The sequence below is a fragment of the Coregonus clupeaformis genome, chromosome 25 (assembly GCF_020615455.1).
Source record: "Coregonus clupeaformis isolate EN_2021a chromosome 25, ASM2061545v1, whole genome shotgun sequence".
Taxonomy (NCBI): Eukaryota; Metazoa; Chordata; class Actinopteri; order Salmoniformes; family Salmonidae; genus Coregonus; species Coregonus clupeaformis.
Window position 1 is genome coordinate 1438557 of NC_059216.1, and position 19999 is coordinate 1458555.

Here is a 19999-nt window from a genome sequence, read left to right on the forward strand (position 1 = left end):
GTATGTGATGTGAATTGGTTGACATGGAGGACCTAAAACTAGTTGAATGGCAGGCCTTAGTTTTGCAGCTCCAGTTCTACTGCTTGGTAGAGGGGTTTGGGTGGCCAGGTTGAGGTACTACAATGTGACTCCACTAGAGGGATCTGTGGATGTGTGTAAACTCAAGGTTCAGACAACGCTAGGTACGTTGATAAATGTATGCCTATCTGTCACCTACTACATATGATGTCTAAACTTCATACAGTTTAGTGTGGTTTTAATATTGATTACTCCACAAAATGCTGTTGTTGACAACAGCATTATGTTTATCTGTTGGTAATGATGACATTTTCATACGGCTTTTGTCAGTGTAATGTCTCGATGTACCACCCGTCATAGTAATTGTTACCCTGCGTTGAGATGAAATAGGTGTGTGTGTTCTGTAACTATTAACTGCTGCTTCTGTCCTTCATGACGTTTCCTGTCTGTACTGATGGAGTAAAACACAATAACCCAGTATATCAACTGTCTGTCCTTCCTCCAACACCAACCACAACTGGGACAACTGTGTCATATCGCACTTTTTTTCACGCCTCACTCCAATCTTTTTGATTTCCACACATTTAATTTTGATGTTGTGAGTGAGGCTATTTTAAAGGCCAGGATTTAATCCGATCGCGGATTTTTGGACAATGCGCCATTTAAAGGTAATTTCTAATGTGGTCTCCGCGAACGCAGGAACATTGCCTTTAAAGCGTGCATTGCCGACAAAAGCGCCATGGGATGGAATTCTGGCCAAAGTGTGTGCATGTACCACCCCCTGGTTTTTAATACCACAACAACAGCAGCATTTACTCTAAGTCACATCACAATATTTATTTCTCAAATACATTATTAATCGGAGACATTCAAAAAAACGAATTCAATAGAATATGACGTGTCTTATCATGAAAAAGTAAAAAAGCATTCTAGTACCTAGAATTTTGATGAACCCAGCGCTCTACACAAAGCTGCACAAGAAGTGTGAACTAGTTTTATTCAACTGGCCCTTGTCTATGTTCTAACCAGGCCAGGGGCAGGAAAGGGGCAGAGTGGGAGAGAGATCTAAACCAGGACACTAGAGTGGCCTGTCTCTCTTCAGCTATGTCGCTACACAGATCATCCAACTGTACAGCCAACCATGTGCCATCTCGTTAGTGCAGGGTTTCACAAACTCTGTCCTGGGGCCCCCCCTGGGTGCACGTGTTGGGCTCCAGGACCGAGTTTGGGAAACCTTGCTCTGGAGGATGTCTACTCAAACCAACTATTGTCTGGTCTAAGGATTGTCGTAGTTGTCTGGACTAAACAGCTGACTCAAGACTAAGTTGAAGATGGAGATATGTAACACAGTAATAAGACATTATGAACATAGGCCAGATCACATACGAACAAAACAATCCACTATATATAATACTCTTTACATGAATAAATTAATACTGCCAGTGTAAAAAACCAAAACGACGACAACATTATTTACAGTGCGTACCAAGAAAACTTGCTGAAAATCTCTATGATACACTATATATACAAAAGTATGTGGACAACCCTTCATATTAGTGGATTTGGCTATTTCAGCCACACCCGTTGCTGACAGGTGTATAAAATCGAGCAGCCAGCCATGCAATCTCCATAGACAACCATTTGCAGTAGAATGGCCTTACTGAAGAGCTCAGTGACTTTCAACATGGCACCGTCATAGGATGCCACCTTTCCAACAAGTCAGTTCGTCAAATTTCTGCTCTACTAGAGTTTCCCCGGTCAACTGTAAGTGCTGTTATTGTGAAGTGGAAACGTCTAGGATCAACAACGGCTCAACCGCAAAGTGGTAGGCCACACAAGCTCAGAGAACGGGACCGCCGAGTGCTGGAGCGCGTAGCGTGTAAAAATCGTCTGTCCTCAGTTGCAACACTCACTACAGAGTTCCAAACTGCCTCTGGAAGCAACGTCAGCACAAGAACTGTTCGTTGGGAGTTTCATGAAATGGGCTTCCATGGCTAAGCAGCCACACACAAGCCTAAGATCACCATGCGCAATGCCAATAGTCGGCTGGAGTGGTGTAAAGCTCACCGCCATTGGACTCTGGAGCAGTGGAAACGCGTTCTCTGGAGTGATGAATCAAGCTTCACCATCTGGCAGTCTGACGGACAAATCTGGGTTTGGCAGATGCCAGGAGAACGCTACCTGCCCGAATGCCAGTGCCAACTGTAAAGTTTGGTGGAGGAGGAATAATGGTCTGGGGCTGTTTTATATGGTTCCAGTGAAGGGAAATCTTAACGCTACAGCATACAATGACATACTAGACGATTCTGTGCTTCCAACTTTGTCGCAACAGTTTGGGAAGGCCCTTTCCTGTTTCAGCATGACAATGCCCCCGTGCACAAAGCGAGGTCCATACAGAAATGGGTTGTCGATCGGTGTGGAAGAACTTAACTGGCCTGCACAGAGCCCTGACCTCAACCCCATCGAACACCTTTGGAATGAATTGGAATGCCGACTGCGATCCAGGCCTAATCGCCCAACATAAGTGCCCGACCTCACTAATGCTTTCGTGGCTGAATGGAAGCAAGTTCCAACATCTAGTGGAAAGCCTTCCCAGAAGAGTGGACGAGCAGGTGTCCACATACTTTTGGTCATGTAGTGTAGTTTGAAACACAATGTTAGGTGTCGAAGCACCACACAGCACTCTGCTTAACCTCAAGAAAAATATTACTAAAACATTGATCAACCAAACACTGTCAGATTATACATTTGTGGATATATTTAAGACACAAAAATAGTTGGCTTTTACACTGATTATAAAAATGGTCTTGTCACAAATACCATGTAAAAATGTCCTTGATGCTAGGTCTACTAGGCACAGTTACCACACACTTACAGTAGGTTAACTGTTAGATTGAAATGAAAGAGGTGAGAGGCATTGCTTTGAGTTCCACACAAATGTTTAGCTGTTTCCAGGTTATGACAGTTGGCATAAAGTAATAATGACAAGTATTTACATTTTAGAAAGCCTGGGATTCTTTCAGTTCTGAATCCAGGATTCCTAACTTGAGATCAGGGTTTCCTGGTTTCAGTTTGAAGTCCATGGTTTGTGTTCATGTTTTGATGGGGGTTAGTATGTTGAGGTCTGGGTTTTCAGTTCGGTTGTAGTATGTCGAGAGCCCAGATGTTGGTGGTTGTAGTGTGTGTGTAGGTGTGTGGGTACCCCATCTAGAGGTGTGTGTCTGTGAACATGGTGTGTTCCTTCCTCACAGAGCTGAAGGCTTTGATGGCTTCAACAAACTCATCATCCTCCACATACTGCAACAGAAACAACATCATGGTCAGAGATCATATAATGGAACACAATCTGAGATCATCAGTGGGATTTAAGCATTATATTGTAGGACCTTCTACTCCTCCCACCTCCTCCCCCCTCACCAGTCCAGAGTCGTGTCCTCCCTCCTCCCCATCTCACCAGTCCAGAGTCGTGTCCTCCCTCCTCACCAGTCCAGAGTCGTGTCCTCCCTCCTCCCCCCTCACCAGTCCAGAGTCGTGTCCTCCCTCCTCCCCATTTCACCAGTCCAGAGTCGTGTCCTCCCTCCTCCCCATTTCACCAGTCCAGAGTCGTGTCCTCCCTCCTCCCTCCTCACCAGTCCAGAGTCGTGTCCTCCCTCCTCCCCATCTCCCCAGTCCAGAGTCGTGTCCTCCCTCCTCCCCATTTCACCAGTCCAGAGTCGTGTCCTCCCTCCTCCCTCCTCACCAGTCCAGAGTCGTTTCCTCCCTCCTCCCCATCTCACCAGTCCAGAGTCGTTTCCTCCCTCCTCCCCATCTCCCCAGTCCAGAGTCGTGTCCTCCCTCCTCCCCATCTCCCCAGTCCAGAGTCGTGTCCTCCCTCCTCCCCATCTCACCAGTCCAGAGTCGTTTCCTCCCTCCTCCCCATCTCACCAGTCCAGAGTCGTTTCCTCCCTCCTCCCCATCTCACCAGTCCAGAGTCGTGTCCTCCCTCCTCCCAAGTCCAGAGTCGTGTCCTCCCTCCTCCCAAGTCCAGAGTCGTGTCCTCCCTCCTCCCAAGTCCAGAGTCGTGTCCTCCCTCCTCCCCATCTCCCCAGTCCAGAGTCGTGTCCTCCCTCCTCCCAAGTCCAGAGTCGTGTCCTCCCTCCTCCCAAGTCCAGAGTCGTGTCCTCCCTCCTCCCCATCTCCCCAGTCCAGAGTCGTTTCCTCCCTCCTCCCCATCTCACCAGTCCAGAGTCGTTTCCTCCCTCCTCCCCATTTCACCAGTCCAGAGTCGTGTCCTCCCTCCTCCCCATTTCACCAGTCCAGAGTCGTGTCCTCCCTCCTCACCAGTCCAGAGTCGTGTCCTCCCTCCTCCCTCCTCCCCATCTCCCCAGTCCAGAGTCGTGTCCTCCCTCCTCCCCATTTCACCAGTCCAGAGTCGTCTCCTCCCCTCCTCCCCAGTCCAGAGTCGTGTCCTCCCTCCTCCCCTCCTCCCCAGTCCAGAGTCGTGTCCTCCCTCCTCCCCATTTCACCAGTCCAGAGTCGTGTCCTCCCTCCTCCCCATCTCACCAGTCCAGAGTCGTGTCCTCCCTCCTCCCCATCTCCCCAGTCCAGAGTCGTGTCCTCCCTCCTTCCCATTTCACCAGTCCAGAGTCGTGTCCTCCCTCCTCCCCATCTCACCAGTCCAGAGTCGTGTCCTCCCTCCTCCCCATCTCCCCAGTCCAGAGTCGTGTCCTCCCTCCTCCCCATCTCACCAGTCCAGAGTCGTGTCCTCCCTCCTCCCCATCTCACCAGTCCAGAGTCGTGTCCTCCCTCCTCCCCATCTCACCAGTCCAGAGTCGTGTCCTCCCTCCTCCCCTCCTCCCCAGTCCACAGTCGTGTCCTCCCTCCTCCCCATTTCACCAGTCCAGAGTCGTGTCCTCCCTCCTCCCCATCTCACCAGTCCAGAGTCGTGTCCTCCCTCCTCCCCATCTCACCAGTCCAGAGTCGTGTCCTCCCTCCTCCCCATCTCACCATTCCAGGGTCGTGTCCTCCCTCCTCCCCATCTCCCCAGTCCAGAGTCGTGTCCTCCCTCCTCCCCATCTCACCAGTCCAGAGTCGTGTCCTCCCTCCTCCCCATCTCACCAGTCCAGAGTCGTGTCCTTCCTCCTCCCCCTCTCCCCAGTCCAGAGTCGTGTCCTTCCTCCTCCCCCTCTCCCCAGTCCAGAGTCGTGTCCTCCCTCCTCACCAGTCCAGAGTCTTGTCCTCCCTCCCCCATCAGAGACTTCCTGTCCTGTTCGATCAGCTGACTGACGCTGCGGTGCAGAGAGTTCTGGGAGTAGGCGTGGCTGAGCTGTGATTGGCTGGGCACGCGGAGGACAGACATGGGGCTGAATCGAGAGCCGCCACCCACAATCTTACTGTCCGTCAGGCCCTGGGGGGTGATGGGTAACAGGAAGTAGAGGTGGATCATACATCCATATACCGACCTTCATAAGCACAATCATCAGCCACACACCAATACAATGGAAGTATCCCACATACTGAAACATTAACCCACCCACCAGTAGAATAGAAGTATCCCACATACTAAAACAGTATGCCACACACCAAGAGTAACACGACCCACATGTCCACATTAAATGGTCATTTAACCATTAAAGCGTAAATTCTAAACAGAAACATAGGCCAGGCACAGCTGAATCAAGAATCACCCAAATCATCTCACCCTCCAGGAGAAATCAGTGACACCAGTTGATTGTAAACTACAGCAGACGTGTTAGTCTGAGACTCAAATTATGCATGCTTCCATTTGGGGTTATAAGGTGGTACATGCACACTCTCTCAACCTGCCAAGTGTGTAAGAGTTAGTGGGATGCATGCACACTCCCTTTCCCCCTTAACCCATCCATAAGGTTGTATATAGCAGGGTGCATGCAGACACTCTGTCCCCTCCTACCTCATAGTTCATAGTGTAGCTCTTTAGAGTCACGTTGCTGTCTTCTAGACAGTCTGTTACCGTATCAAACTGCTGGGACAGAGGCATTGTGTGACACATCAGCTGTGTGTGTGTGAGAGTTTGCAGTGTGTGTTAACTTTATAGGAGGACACATACATATGGGTCATAAGGGTGTTGATGCACACATGTGTTATTATGTAGAAAAGGGATAATCAACGAGATTCAGCCGCAGGGCGATTATTTCTTCAGCGGATGATCAGGGACCCGGGAACCTAATTACAAATAACTGCAAATTGACCGCAAGAAGCCCAAACAGATATAATATTTGACTAAAACATAATAATTTCAAACCTTGCTTACATTTGTATATGATCACACATATCTCTCTATTATGCGTGGGAATACTTTGGAACAGATTTCCAAAATGTAAATCACTTGGAGCTGATTGGCTGGCGTTTTTAGTCTTTTATGTCCAACAATAAATAATAATAAAAAAATATAGATAATATTTTGGTAACACTTTACTTGACACCCAGCGTCATAACAGCTGAAATAACTTGTCATAACCTGTTATAATATGGTCATGACACTGTCATCACACATATATTTAGACCTGTTGTGACATATATTGCGTTATTTTATTGCTGGTTATGACACCTACATAAGAGTGTAAAAACCCACAAAAACTACCACAGTAGTTATTTTATGGCTGGTTATGACACTTACAAAACCTACCACACAAGGCAAAACATTCCATTACACCATAGCCCACATGTCAACAGTATGTTTGTAAAATATTTTGACCATATTAAATTAGCATTGTAATTGTGCACACATTGATGTCAGACATCAACCTACCCCAATGCTCTGTTGTTGATGACTGGGATGAATGCAGGAGCAGATTTCAGGAGCATAAATGTGGGTTTTGACACTCTTATGTAGGTGTCATAACCAGCCATAAAATAACACAATATATGTCACAACAGGTCTAAATATATGGGCCATGACAGTGTTATTACCATATTATGACAGGTTATGACAAGTTATGTCACTGTGTGTCAAGTAAAGTGTTACCCTTTTTTTTTGCTCAGAAAACTTGGGAGTGCCAAATAAAATGACCCGCGGGCCGCCAGTTGGGGAACCCTGATGTAGAAGCACACACGTGTTATAAGCATGTCGATGCATACGTGTGGACAGAGACATATACAGACAGAGAGACCGAGACAGGCTTACTGCAACAGTGGAGAGGTCAGTGAGGAGCAGAGTACTGGCGTGGTGTTTAGAACACATGCTAGAATACGGCCTCTGAGAGGGAGGAGACAAGAGGAGTGAGGAGAACAGAAAGGACAAGTAGGATAGAGAGGGCAAGTAGGAAAGAGAGGGCAAGTAGGAAAGAGAGGGCAAGTAGGAAGAATGGGAAGAAAAAGAAGAAGAAGAAAATAATGACAGAATATAACATGAAGGAAATGGAAATCACCTGAGGCACAGTGAATAGTCAAATGTACAATTAGTTGTCAATGTCTTTCCACACATTATTACATATACAGAAAAAGGATTCAGGCATTTCAAAACCACAAGAGGGCACCTCTGCTAGTACATAATAAATGGGTTGTCATCGCCCTCTAGTGGGCAAGAGGCTGAATTTAAGTCAGTGCAACAGAAGAAAGCTCATTTCATAAAAGACTGCCTGTTCAAAAATCTTCAGTATACATTTTTTTTTTTATATACTTCATTTAAAACATATGGACAGGTATTAGCAATGACAAGATAGAGCCATTATCACATCGCTAATACTTATTCAATCCTTTAAGGTCTACACAAAGTACCTAGGGTTACGGATAGTGGGCGTTTGGAATTGGGTCTCTCTCTCACCATGTAAGCGTCTCCTCCTGCCTGGCTCCTCTTCTGCAGGGGGACGAGAGGGGGGCGTTCCCTAATGAAGGGTTCTTTCCTCAGGGCCCTCCTCAGCACCAGGCCCAGCAGCACAGCCAGGACCAGGAGACCCAGTAGGACTAGCAGTAGGATGAACCACAGCTCAGAGTAGACTGGAGCTCCCTGGGTCCCCACACCCTGCTTCCCTCCTGGGGTGGGCTCCACCGGACCTGGGGGGAGAGAGTGTGGAGGTGTGCAGCTTAGAGTAGGGATCTGATACAACAAAAACCCCACTTACAGAGGTAGAAAGGTTAGCATAGAGCAGTGGCCACCAACCTTTCTGAGTCAAGATCACTTTCAGAGTCCAAAAGCAAACCGAGATCTACCGCTCAGAATAAATACAAAAATAACATCACTTAAAAAATGTAAACCTGTGCAACATTAACCTAATAAAAACAGTTCTGTAGAAATGAGGTTTGTGTGGTAGGCTTAATACATTATCACAGCATATTGATTATATGCTTGACCTGCCAATATTGTTATTCTCAGACCATATTATATTTCAAAACTCGAGCTTTGATAACAAAATAGATCAGTTGTTGTATCACTTGCGAGGCACATCTGAGGGGACATTTAAATAATTTGCTTTTTTATTTTACTGGACTGACAATACCTGCAACTGATGGTCAATGTCAGCAGAGGGAGAGAGAGAGCAGCAGAGGGTCCGCCTCTCACGGTCCCTGCTCTCTCCTTTCCTCCGGTGAGACTGACCACCAGAGAAAGGGGACACCGTCTTCCACCTGATGGCCAAACTCGAGTCGCACCACATTATTTCTGCCTAATGCACAAATTCATGTTGTTCCTATGACCAGAGAAAGTGAAATATTCCTTGATATTAAAATAGACACGATGAGCTGCTAATAATAATAAAACGCAGGGCTATCGATACACTTGGCTACTCATTTATTGCAGCTGTAGCACTGGTTGAAGCACGAGTGGAAGTAGGGAGAAGCACAGTGATTTGAGCTATCCGATTGGCCAGCGCAGTAGGTGCGCTTGATTTAGTCGCCCGAGTGGCGCAGTGGTCTAAGGCACTGCATTGCAGTGCTAGCTGTGCCACTAGAGATCCTGGTTCGAATCCAGGCTCTGTCGTAGCCGGCCGTGACCGGGAGACCCATGGGGTGGCGCGCAATTGGCCCAGCGTCGTCCAGGGTAGGGGAGGGAATGGCCGGCAGGGATGTAGCTCAGTTGATAGAGCATGGCGTTTGCAACGCCAGGGTTGTGGGTTCGATTCCCACAGGGGGTAGGAAAATAAATAAATAATGTAAGTCGCTCTGGATAAGAGCATCTGCTAAATGACTAAAATGCGGAGTTTGTCCTTTCAGACAAATTAAATGGTTCAAAATGGGAACACTTTGCCTACTAGGCGCACTTGAATCAACTGCACCTACCACCAACAGTGCAAGGCGAATACAAATAATAATAATAGGAACGCAAAGCTTTATCGTTGGCTTTTCTACAGAAATGTTTGGTGATCGACTTGGAATGCCTTGAAGAACGACCGGTTGGTGAATACTGGCATAGAGTTGGTGTGTGTGTGTGTGCTGTCTCACCCATGCCTGTAGCAGGACTGTATCTGATGATAGGGGTGCTGGCACTGCCAATGTCTGTAGTACAGGTCACCTGGAGGGAGAGGGCTGAGGGAGGGAGGGAGGGAGGGAGGGGGGAGGGAGGGAGGGAGGGGGAGGGAGGGAGGAGGGGGGGAGGGAGGGAGGGAGGGAGGGGGGAGGGAGGGAGGGAGGGGGGGGAGGGAGGGAGGAGAGTGAGAGAGAGAAATAGATAGTTGTAGATGTGTAAGAGTAGTAGAGTAGTGCCATAAAAACCACTCATCTTCAGAACGAATCAGATGGAGAGATATTGCTCATAGAGGGACTCGGCATCTGTGAGGTGTGTGTGTGTTGTCTCACTCTTCTCTGAGGTGCGAGGTATATAGAGGTAGCTGTGGAAGCCAATGTAGACTCTCAGGTTGTTGTCTATCAGTGAGTAGTCTCTCAGAGGACCGTTCAGAGAGAAAGAGGCACTCCAGTCCAGCCACACCATAGTCAGGTTACTGTACACCTCAAATGGAGAGATATACTGAGGAGCTGGAGGAGAGAGGGGGAGAGAAAGAGGCAGGGAAGGGGGTGAGAGAGAGAGGGAGAGAGAGTTAGTGTAGTAACAGTAGTCCAGTTGGAGGCGGTACTACCCATGTTGTTATAACAGGGCTAGAGGTCAGGGGTTAGAGGTTAGAGGTCAGGGTTAGATGTCTTACCCTCAGTTAGTGTAGTAACAGTAGTCCAGTTGGAGGCGGTACTACCCATGTTGTTATAACAAGCAGCTCTGAGCTGGTAGCTGGAGTAGGGCTGCAGACCTGTCACGTTGTAATTCCTGCCCCGCCCGAAGAACCGCGTTTCTATTGGTCCCTCCACACAGAGGGGCGGGACTGGCTGGGGAGGCTGGGGGCAGGAGGAACGAACGTGCAGCTCACAACTAGAGAGAGAGATAGAGAGAGAAGGGACAAGAGCAGAGTGAAAGAGGAAGCAGAGGCATTAATATTAATATATATATATATATATATATATATATATATATGTTTGTGTTTGTGTTTCTCTCTCTTTCTCTCTACCTCTCAATGAGTCCGTTGGGGGCGAGCGGTTCGTCCCACTCCACCTGTGCTGAGCGTGATGTCAGAGCCACTGGGCGAGGGGACGGCTGGTGTGCTGGGGGGGAGGCCTGGGTGCGCAGCTCACTCACAGGGCTCTGGCTGCAGCACTGGTAGCAGGTACATGCCTCTACTCCTACCCAGTACTGAGTGTATGGACTCAGATCATGGAGGGTCTGCTGACGAGATGTCCCCTCTGACAACTGAGAGAGAGAGAGAGAGAATGAGTCACAGAAAAGTGAAGTTATCTCTTCGGTGTGTGCTTGTGTATGTGTTTGTTTGTGTGTGTGTGTGTTACTAGTGTGTGCACTTGTTACAAGTGAGTGTGTGTCTCAATAGTGTTTGTTACCAGAGTATGTGTGTGTATTACCAGATTGTGTGTGTGTGTTACCAGTGTGTGTGTAGCGTTGGGGCCCTGTGAGAACACCCTGTAGAGGCTGACGATGCCGTTGGGCCTGGTGGGGGGGCGAATGTCAACAACAGCCGAGGTTGCTAAGATACGCAGGAAGGTTGGTGGGCCAACACCCTCAGGAGGAGCGGGACCTGTTCTCCCATTGGCCCACTGGCTTCCTGAACGACCAACAGAATTCACCGCCCAAACCTGTCAATCAAAAAGGATTATGTTATGTTTATGACAAGTATGTTATCTTTGCACAAAATCAAAGCAGTGGTCACCAACCCAGCAGGCTTTTGTTCCAGCACTAACATACTAAACACTTGTACTAACACAATTGCTAATCAGAAAAACCTGGAGAAAGTCCCCTTACTGCTCATTCATGAGGCTGTATCAGGAGTACATTACTAGGTCTAAGAGTTAGTCACCTGTCTGTGTGAGTCTACTCCCATCGCATCGCTGTCACCTGACTAAAAGAGTCCACTTCAGTCACTGTACCTCTCTGGCTGAGTGTGAGTGTGTGTGTGTGTGAGTGTATGTGTGTGTGAGTGAGTGAGTGTGTGTGTGTGAGTGTGTACATCTTTAGAATGCAGTGAGAGTGAGAGCTAGGGCCAGCTACAGGTGAACTGAGGAAGATGTCCACTGTCAACCCCTCACCTTCTCACTGGAGAACTGTCACACTGTGGGAGGCAGGAGGAGGAGAGAGAGGGAGAGGGGCGGGGGGCTGAGATTGAGACAGCGGGCCGACAAATACAGTTATAAAGAGAGAGAGAGAGAGTGAGAGTAGGAGGTAACGAACGTAGGAAAGAGAGCGAAATAAAAAAGTGCAGAAGTGCTTCTCTCCCTTGAACAAGCATCTCTCTCTCTCTCTCTCTCTCTCTCTCTCTCTCTCTCTCTCTCTCTCTCTCTCTCTCTCTCTCTCTCGCTCTCGCTCTCGCTCTCGCTCTCTCTCTCTCTCTCTCTCTCTACACCAGGCTCATCTTGTTTCCCAGGCAGTGTTAGTGTAATTACAGGGGAACACAGCTCAGGATCAGGCAGGTGGATATTTGCATGGGTAAGTCATTTGTAGATTGTCAGGAGCAGTGGAGGTGGCAGATGGATGCGGCGGCGGAGAGGGTTAAATTAGCCTCAATAACAGCCAATTACCCTGTGATCAATCAGGATGATAGATCTGAGACGAGATGCAGTCGGACAGAGAGGAGAGGAGCACACGCATTCAGAATCCCACACACACTGTTCCTGAGTGTCAGAATCCAAGGGGGGAGAGAGGAGAGAGGTCATCCTGTCACCTAGATGGAGAAAAGGTCAAGAGGGTGGTGGTGGGGATTGGTGTGTGTGTGTGTGTGTGACTTGGGGATGAAGTTTCTGCGACAACTTAACATACAAAACTTGACACAATGTGTTGTGGCCACTTTCTTTAGGTACAGGTAGTGTAGTCTGGTGTAGCCATACCTCCGAAGCCTGTTTCTTGACGAGGCTATCGGGAATGTAGTCTGTCGTTGGCATTACTCCGAAGACGTCAAGAAACAGAGGCTACCGGTAGTATAGTCTGGCGTTGCCATTCCTCTGAAGCCTGGTTCTTGACGAGGCTACCGGTAGTGTAGTCTGGCGTTGCCATTCCTCTGAAGCCTGGTTCTCGACGAGGTTACCGGTAGTGTATTCTGGTGTTGCCATACCTCTGAAGCCTGGTTCTCGACAAGGCTACCGGTAGTGTAACAGCTTTCACTGGTGTAGTGTGTTTTCACACTGTTTAGATATCATTAGGGTTGCAAAATGTTGGTAACTTTCCCAAAATTCCCAGGTTTTCCAGAAATCCAGGATTTCCTACTTATTCCTTTCTAAGGAATATTCCAACCGGGATTTCTGGAAAACCTGGGAATTTTTTGAAATTTACCAACATTTTCCAACCTTAGATACAATATCATGCTACCAGAGTTTAAATGTAGCAACTTCTCTGCCACTGTGTGTCTTCATTAGGCCATTTCTCCCTTCGTTAGGCCATTTCTCCCTTCGTAAGGCCATTTCTCCCTAGATACAGAAAGGAGATGTCTAGCATTTAGAGCTATATCTGTGTGTCCTTGTATGAGTTACAGACATTTTACGGCCTCCACACAGTGTGCATACTAAGATATCTAGTCCAGGTTATAATGTTGTTTTTTTAAAAGCCATTTGAGTGGCCATGGCAACAAAAATCTACCCAAGCTGCGTGGACTCGCTCTGCGCCCTCTGATTGGTCAGCTGAGCCTCGCCGCCACGGTCCGAGCTCTCGGATTGGCTGTCCTAGCGGTGTCATCATCGTGGAGACAAGGGTCGGAGGGTAAGTTGGGTGAAAGTGGGTGTTAATTAAAGGCTGGCATAAACCTGCCAATAAAACATGACGACCTGGGCTAATTAAGCTAATTTGATCTCCCTCTGTACTGTGGTGGGACTCTGTCCTTCCTTGTGTTGCTGGGGAGAAATTACCCCTCCTACTCTGTCTCCTCTCTCATGTGATGAATGGGGATAACCCACAAACAGTGTTTGTACATAAACACTTCATATAGGCTAGTAGTCAAACACACAACATAAACTTTAGAAGCACCCCCAATCTCTCTCACTTCCGGTTAGCGTATCTCCTCATGTATACAGGGTCCCCCCCCCAAACTCCCTTGGGGCCCTACACCCGACATTTAAAAGGTCTTTCCGATACATGTCCGTATCCGGGAGGGTGAGGTAAGCGACTAATTCGATTGGCTCGATGGTAATGACGGGTGCTCTTGTCTGCCAATGATTAATGGCTCTGTCACCCACCTGTCATCTCTCAGCCCCAACTCCCCCTGTCATAAATTACGGCTGGTAAATAAGACCGAACAATCAGGCAAACTCAATCAATTAGAGCGTGGCTCTGCCCTCGGCTAGCGTGGCTGACAGGCAGGATGCTAATGTTATTGTGCTCTAAAGGGTAGCCTGTCAATTAGCGACAACACGCAAACCACCACATTAATATGGACTAGCATTACAACATCAATCTGAGTGGGGCTGAGTGGGGTTAGGGAAGGGGGAGGGGTGTGTTAGTGTGTGTTAGCGTGTGTTAGTGTGTGTTAGTGATGGGCTGGAACAAAAACATGCACACAATGCAGACTGTGGTTCCCCACCCCTGTGTTAGCCAGACTGTGTTAGCCAGACTGTGTACCTACCTGGTACTGGTAGTCAGTGTAGGGCAGGAGACCGGCATCACGGCACATTGAGGAAGCATTCCTACACACCAGCGCTGCTGCACCCCCGCTAACCTCAGTGTTCTGACCCACTCTCCTATAGACCTCATAGTGTAGGACTCTACCATTGGGCTGGGCTGGGGGGGACCAAGAGAGCAGAAAGACGGTCTGTAGGCCCCTGGCATCTCTCTGTAGCTCTAGCAGTGGTATGGTCTGGCCAGTAGGAGGAGACTCTAGTGTCAGCACTGAGACCCAGTCACTGGAGGCACAGCCCAGCTCTGTACACGCCTCCACTCTCACCTCGTACCTGATAGACACACAGAGACACACAGATATACACACAGCTATAGACACAGGTCTGTCAACATACACTTAGTATCATATACAGTATGTATTATATCTCAATGTTGTCATTATTACAATATTACACATTCAATATTACACATATTTCTACCTAAATGTCATTCTGTCTTTTCCGTGCAGTGCTTTAGAAGAGAGAGAGAGAAAGGGGGAAAGAAAAAATTGAGAGAAAGAGAGGGAGGGCGAGATAGAAATGCAACAGAGAGAGAGGAGTAGAATAGAGAGAAGGTCATCTGGGAGGAGGAGTAGAATAGAGAGAAGGTCATCTGGGAGGAGGAGTAGAATAGAGAGAAGGTCATCTGGGAGGAGGAGTAGAATAGAGAGAAGGTCATCTGGGAGGAGGAGTAGAATAGAGAGGTCATCTGGGAGGAGTAGAATAGAGAGAAGGTCATCTGGGAGGAGGAGTAGAATAGAGAGAAGGTCATCTGGGAGGAGGAGTAGAATAGAGAGAAGGTCATCTGGGAGGAGGAGTAGAATAGAGAGAAGGTCATCTGGGAGGAGGAGTAGAATAGAGAGAAGGTCATCTGGGAGGAGGAGTAGAATAGAGAGGTCATCTGGGAGGAGGAGTAGAATAGAGAGAAGGTCATCTGGGAGGAGGAGTAGAATAGAGAGAAGGTCATCTGGGAGGAGGAGTGGTGGGGATTTGTAGATGATAAAGATGATGAGCTTTTATTATCTGGGTCTTATCAGTATTTCACCTTACACACACACCCTCACACACACACACACAGGAACACACACACACAGGAACACACCACCCGCACACACAGGAATACACCATCCCACCCACACACACAGGAACACACCACCCCACCCGCACACACAGGAACACACCACCCCACCCACACACAGGAACACAACACCCCACCCACACACAGGAACACAACACCCCACCCACACACAGGAACACACCACCCCACCCACACACAGGAACACACCACCCCACCCACACACAGGAACACACCACCCCACCCACACACAGGAACACCCCACCCCACCCACACACAGGAACACACCACCCCACCCACACGCATGAACACACACACCCTCACACCCACACACAGGAATACACCACCCCACATGCACACACCCAGAAACACACCACCCCACACGTACATACAGGATCATGGAGACATGACCACTGCCTCAAGGTTGATTCTCTCCATCTCTCTCCCTCTCTCCCTCCCTAGCTCCCTCCCTCTCTCCATCTCTCTCAATCTCTCCCTCTCTCTCAATATCTCCCTCTCTCTATCTCTCTCCGTCCCCTAGTTCCCTCCCTCCCTCCCTCCCTCCATCTCTATCCATCTCTCTCTGGATGCTGTCCCTTTGACTTATTTGGGTCCCTCTCTATTGTCTGTCTCTATCACTCTATTTCTCTCTCTCCTTCCCTCTTTTCTCCATAACTTTCTTTATATTTATCGCTCTCCTTCATTTACTCATTCACTTCTCTCTCTCTCTGTATCTCTCTCTTTCTCTTGATTTTGCTTTGTCTGTACAGTCGCTAAATAGTGTCAATAAAGGGTTCCTAAAAATAAAGGGTCCCCCCCCACACACACACACACTCTCTGTACCTGTGGCTAGAGGTTAGAGGTAAGGGGTTAGTTAGTGACTGACCTGTGGTAGGATGTGAGCTCCTTCAGTATGATGGAGCGTCTGGAGAAGGCGCTGTGTTCTGGGTCATACAGGAAGCTGTATGTTGAGGGCAGGGTCGGGTCTCTCTGGTATACCGTGTAGCTGACGATCACCCCATTAGGTCTCGCTGGGGGCTCCCAGTCCACCCTCACCTTCACAACATTACACATCTCATATACCATTGACAATAGTATTAACAATGTGAGTAGAAGTGGCAGAATTGAAACTACAGTAGGACCTCAGACACATGAACATGTATTAGGAATGGAGGTCTTTCGGAAATATTTGTCACTTTGAAATGCGCAGAAATAAAGATTAGCGTATTTACATGTATTCTCAAACTATTTAAACAGACGTGTTTTGTACAACTCCCACTCCTCTTACTGACCTGCCGTGGCCCCAGAGGCTGCAGTGTGGGAGGCCCAACACCAGAGGGAGCGGACGGGTGAGTCCTGGCCTTGGCCACAGAGCTGGTCACTGCTCCCCGACTGTTGTTAGCCGTTACGCTGTAGCCATACTCCACGCTCGGCAACAGCGTGAAGTCATGGTAACGCGTTTCCCTGCCGACGTAGATGACCTGGCCGTCCCGGTGGAGCTCGTAACCGGTGACGACACCGTTGGGGTGTTTCGGTGCGCCCCATGTGATTTCGAGAGACTCTGGGCCGGTGACTTTGAGGGAGGGGGGATTTAGACCACGAGGAGGGGCCTCAAGGGTTTGAGCCTTGATAGGGGTGCTGGGGGTACACCCCCCGTTGGTACAAGCCAATAGGACGAGGCGGTAGAGTGTATGCGGCCGCAGCTCTGACATCACCACAGACAAGCCCCTCCCACGGTAAACCTCCTTTCCGTTGGCCTCCAGCGTGTACTGCGTCACCTCCCCGTTCTGTATTAATGGAACGGTCCAGGACACGTTGATACTATCAGCTGTGATGCTGGTTATGGTGGGAAAGTCCACTGCAGCGGGAGGAGCCTCCAGTGTCTTTACGTGTGTTTCAGGACTAGTAACACAGCCCTCAGCAGTACAGGCTGTAATAGCATATCTATAGGAGGTGAAGGCAGACAGGTCCTCGTCTGTGTAGTTGAAAACACTGGGGTCAAAACTAAAAGAGAAACTGACGTTGTCTCTCTGGATCCTATAAGAGAGAAGCACCCCGTTACTCTCCAGTGGGGGGGTCCATGACACCAGGAGCTCATAGGGGTTCCCCTTCATGTGGACAACAGAGGGGGGTGTTAGGCCATGTGGGGGGGCCTGTCTTGTTGTCACGGTAACCCAGGGGCTGTCTGCGTGTCCGGCGGGGTTGTGGACGCGGACACTGAACTGATATTGGGTCCAGGGCCGCAGCCCCGTCACAGTGTGGGAGAAACTAGAAGCCTGGGTGGAACTCTCACGGAACAGTACCTGACAGAAAAATATCCACAATGTATTCATGCAATATATCAACAGCTAATGATGATCATATAACTGAAATAGACAGGTTAAGATTGTGACAAAGGATCAAATGAACACTGATGAGTAGGACCGGGACTATACCAGTATCGCAATATTTCCATGGCAAAAATGAAAACACGAAGCAGACCAAACTCTTTGGTCCATTAGAAACCTGCTGTGTGTAAAATATTGTGTGCTATAGCTTGGAAAATAAATTAATGTGACTCTGGATGACAACATAATGATGTTTGTTTCCAACATTAGGCCTGTTCTCATTAAGAAGTTAAATCCGCTTTGTGTTTTTTTCCTTGCCACGTTACTAAAGAGTATTGTGATACTGGTATCATCCCAGCCCTACTGTTGACTAGTCATTAGAACGTTCAAAAGTCGACTCACAAAATATCAGTGATACAGTCCTATCTGCTGCTGTGAAACATTTACTGTCAATTCTCGGGGCCACCCATACGTAAAATGTATGCACACATGACTGTAAGTCGCTTTGGATAAAAGCGTCTGCTAAATGGCATATATTATTGTATTATATTAAATCCCTTTTTCTTATATGTAGTACACTGTCTTTTTCTGTTTAAGGTAGAAGTATTACCAAAGAGCAGCAAAGATAATGAGGATACACACCTTGGCAGTTGTTTCCTCGTTGTTCCCCCTTCTCCCCTCATCCAGACTCCACCCCAGCAGGAAGTACTCTCTTATTGGTCCGTTGGGATAAGTGGGCAGGCTCCAGGTGAGTTCTACGCTGTGTGGGCCAATAGCGCTGGGTATGGGGGCGGGCTGAGCGCCCGGGGGGGCTGCTGCCGTGGTAACAGACTGAGGGAGGGTACGGGTACAGCCTGCGGAGGTACAGGCCTCTAGAACCAGAGAGTAGAGGGAGAAGGGTTCTAATCGACGGAACAGGAACTGGCGAGACAGACCACTGAACTCCAGGTTCCCCTCACTGTAGATGTTATAACTCTGGAGGAGAGAGAGAGAGCAAGAAAAAGAGATGGGGAGTTCAGAGTGTGTGAGTGTGTGTACTGTGATGACCCCTTTGATATTTGTCTGTGTGTGTCTGTGTGTCTGTCTGTCTGTGTGTGTGTACCGTGATAACCCCGTTGGGTGTATGAGGCGTGTCCCAGGTTAACAGAAGGGCCCGGCCCTGCTCTCTCTGCTCCAGACTGAAGTTAGCCAGGCCAGCAGGCGATGCCTCCAGGGTCCTAATGCTGACCCAGGGACTGGATACACTGCCTGCCCCGTTCACTGCCTCCACACGCACACTGTACACACTGAACGCCTCCAAGCCATACACACTGGCCTGGAGAGTACTGCCCTGTGGGGGGCAGAAAAGAGGGGGAGGGAGAGAGTGGGGAAGAGAGAGGGGGGAGGGGGAGAAAGAGGGGTAGAGAGGGAGAGACCAAGAGAGCGAGAGGGAGAGAGAGAGAGGGAGATGGAGATGGAGAGAGAGAGATAGAGAGAGAGTGAGTCATGCATGTACACAGACAAACGCATGGACAGATTTCACTCCAAAAACCAACCCATGAGATCTTTACAAAGAGCAGAATTCAGAGGGAATTATACCAGAAACCAGACAATAGAAACCTAACATGCTTATGGATTTGACACGGGGGGCTGACATCAACACGCACGCTAGGCTACATCCTGAACTAACTGCACACTCAAGTGACCAGCCGAGAGGGAGAGACAGACATGTAGAAAGACACACACAGGTCCCTAGGGGAGTGTTAGCTACAAAGCCCCTGAATACAGCCCTGGTATCAAACTGAAGCCACAGACTCTCCACCAATACCCCACGGCACAGAGACAACACACAGCTCACTGCCAAGTCTCAGAGCAGGCTGCAAAGCCAGGCTCCATTTTCTAATTGATTATCAACACAACTGCTTTAAAAGGCCTGTGTGTGTTATGACAGGGTACTGAGAGTGGTAAGGATGTGGAAGTGTGTGTTTGTACAATTTTAGGCTCCAGAATATGGGTGTGTGTGAGAATGTCTGTGAGAGAGCGTGTGTGTGTGTGCCAGAGGAGACTGGTGGGAGGAGCTATAGGAGGACGGGCTCATTGTAATGGCTGGAATGTAATCAATGGAATGGTACCAAACACATCAAACACATGGAAACAACATGTTTGACTCCGTTCCAATTATTCCATTCCAGCCATTACAATGAGCCTGTCCTCCTATTGCTCCTCCAAACAGCCTTCTCTGGTGTGTGTGTGCGTGTGTGTATGTATGTATTTATTTGTGTATGTGTATGTATGTATGTATGTATTTGTGTACCATGATGAAACCCTAGGCCCATTGCAGAACGGTGCAAAGGAATTCATGTGAACCCTTGTCTCTGCTATAAGAGGATCTGAACACCACCATCACTAACAACATAATAAAACCTCCCCACACACATTATCAGAACCACGTCGAAACTATCATGACACAGACGATTTTCTGTTGTTTTTTCACTTGTTCTGGGTTTTTATTCAC

At 48.5% G+C, this 19999-nt stretch overlaps 1 protein-coding gene across 1 annotated transcript in view; it reads right to left on the bottom strand.

Annotated features, from left to right (window-relative positions):
- Positions 1-2592: 2592 nt before the first annotated feature.
- The window catches only part of si:ch211-57i17.5 (usherin), an 89084-nt gene continuing 71677 nt past the window's right edge, over positions 2593-19999 (bottom strand). The window contains exons 12-26 of the mRNA XM_045207407.1: positions 18608-18835; positions 18148-18480; positions 16471-17481; positions 16065-16234; positions 14073-14397; positions 10894-11103; positions 10467-10705; positions 10113-10330; positions 9769-9945; positions 9415-9498; positions 7802-8031; positions 7163-7234; positions 5930-5998; positions 5219-5404; positions 2593-3315 (exon numbers count right to left, since the gene is read on the bottom strand). Coding sequence (XP_045063342.1) covers positions 3226-3315; positions 5219-5404; positions 5930-5998; positions 7163-7234; positions 7802-8031; positions 9415-9498; positions 9769-9945; positions 10113-10330; positions 10467-10705; positions 10894-11103; positions 14073-14397; positions 16065-16234; positions 16471-17481; positions 18148-18480; positions 18608-18835 — 3642 coding nt within the window. The 3' untranslated portion in view covers positions 2593-3225. The remainder of the gene's footprint in view (positions 3316-5218; positions 5405-5929; positions 5999-7162; positions 7235-7801; positions 8032-9414; positions 9499-9768; positions 9946-10112; positions 10331-10466; positions 10706-10893; positions 11104-14072; positions 14398-16064; positions 16235-16470; positions 17482-18147; positions 18481-18607; positions 18836-19999) is intronic.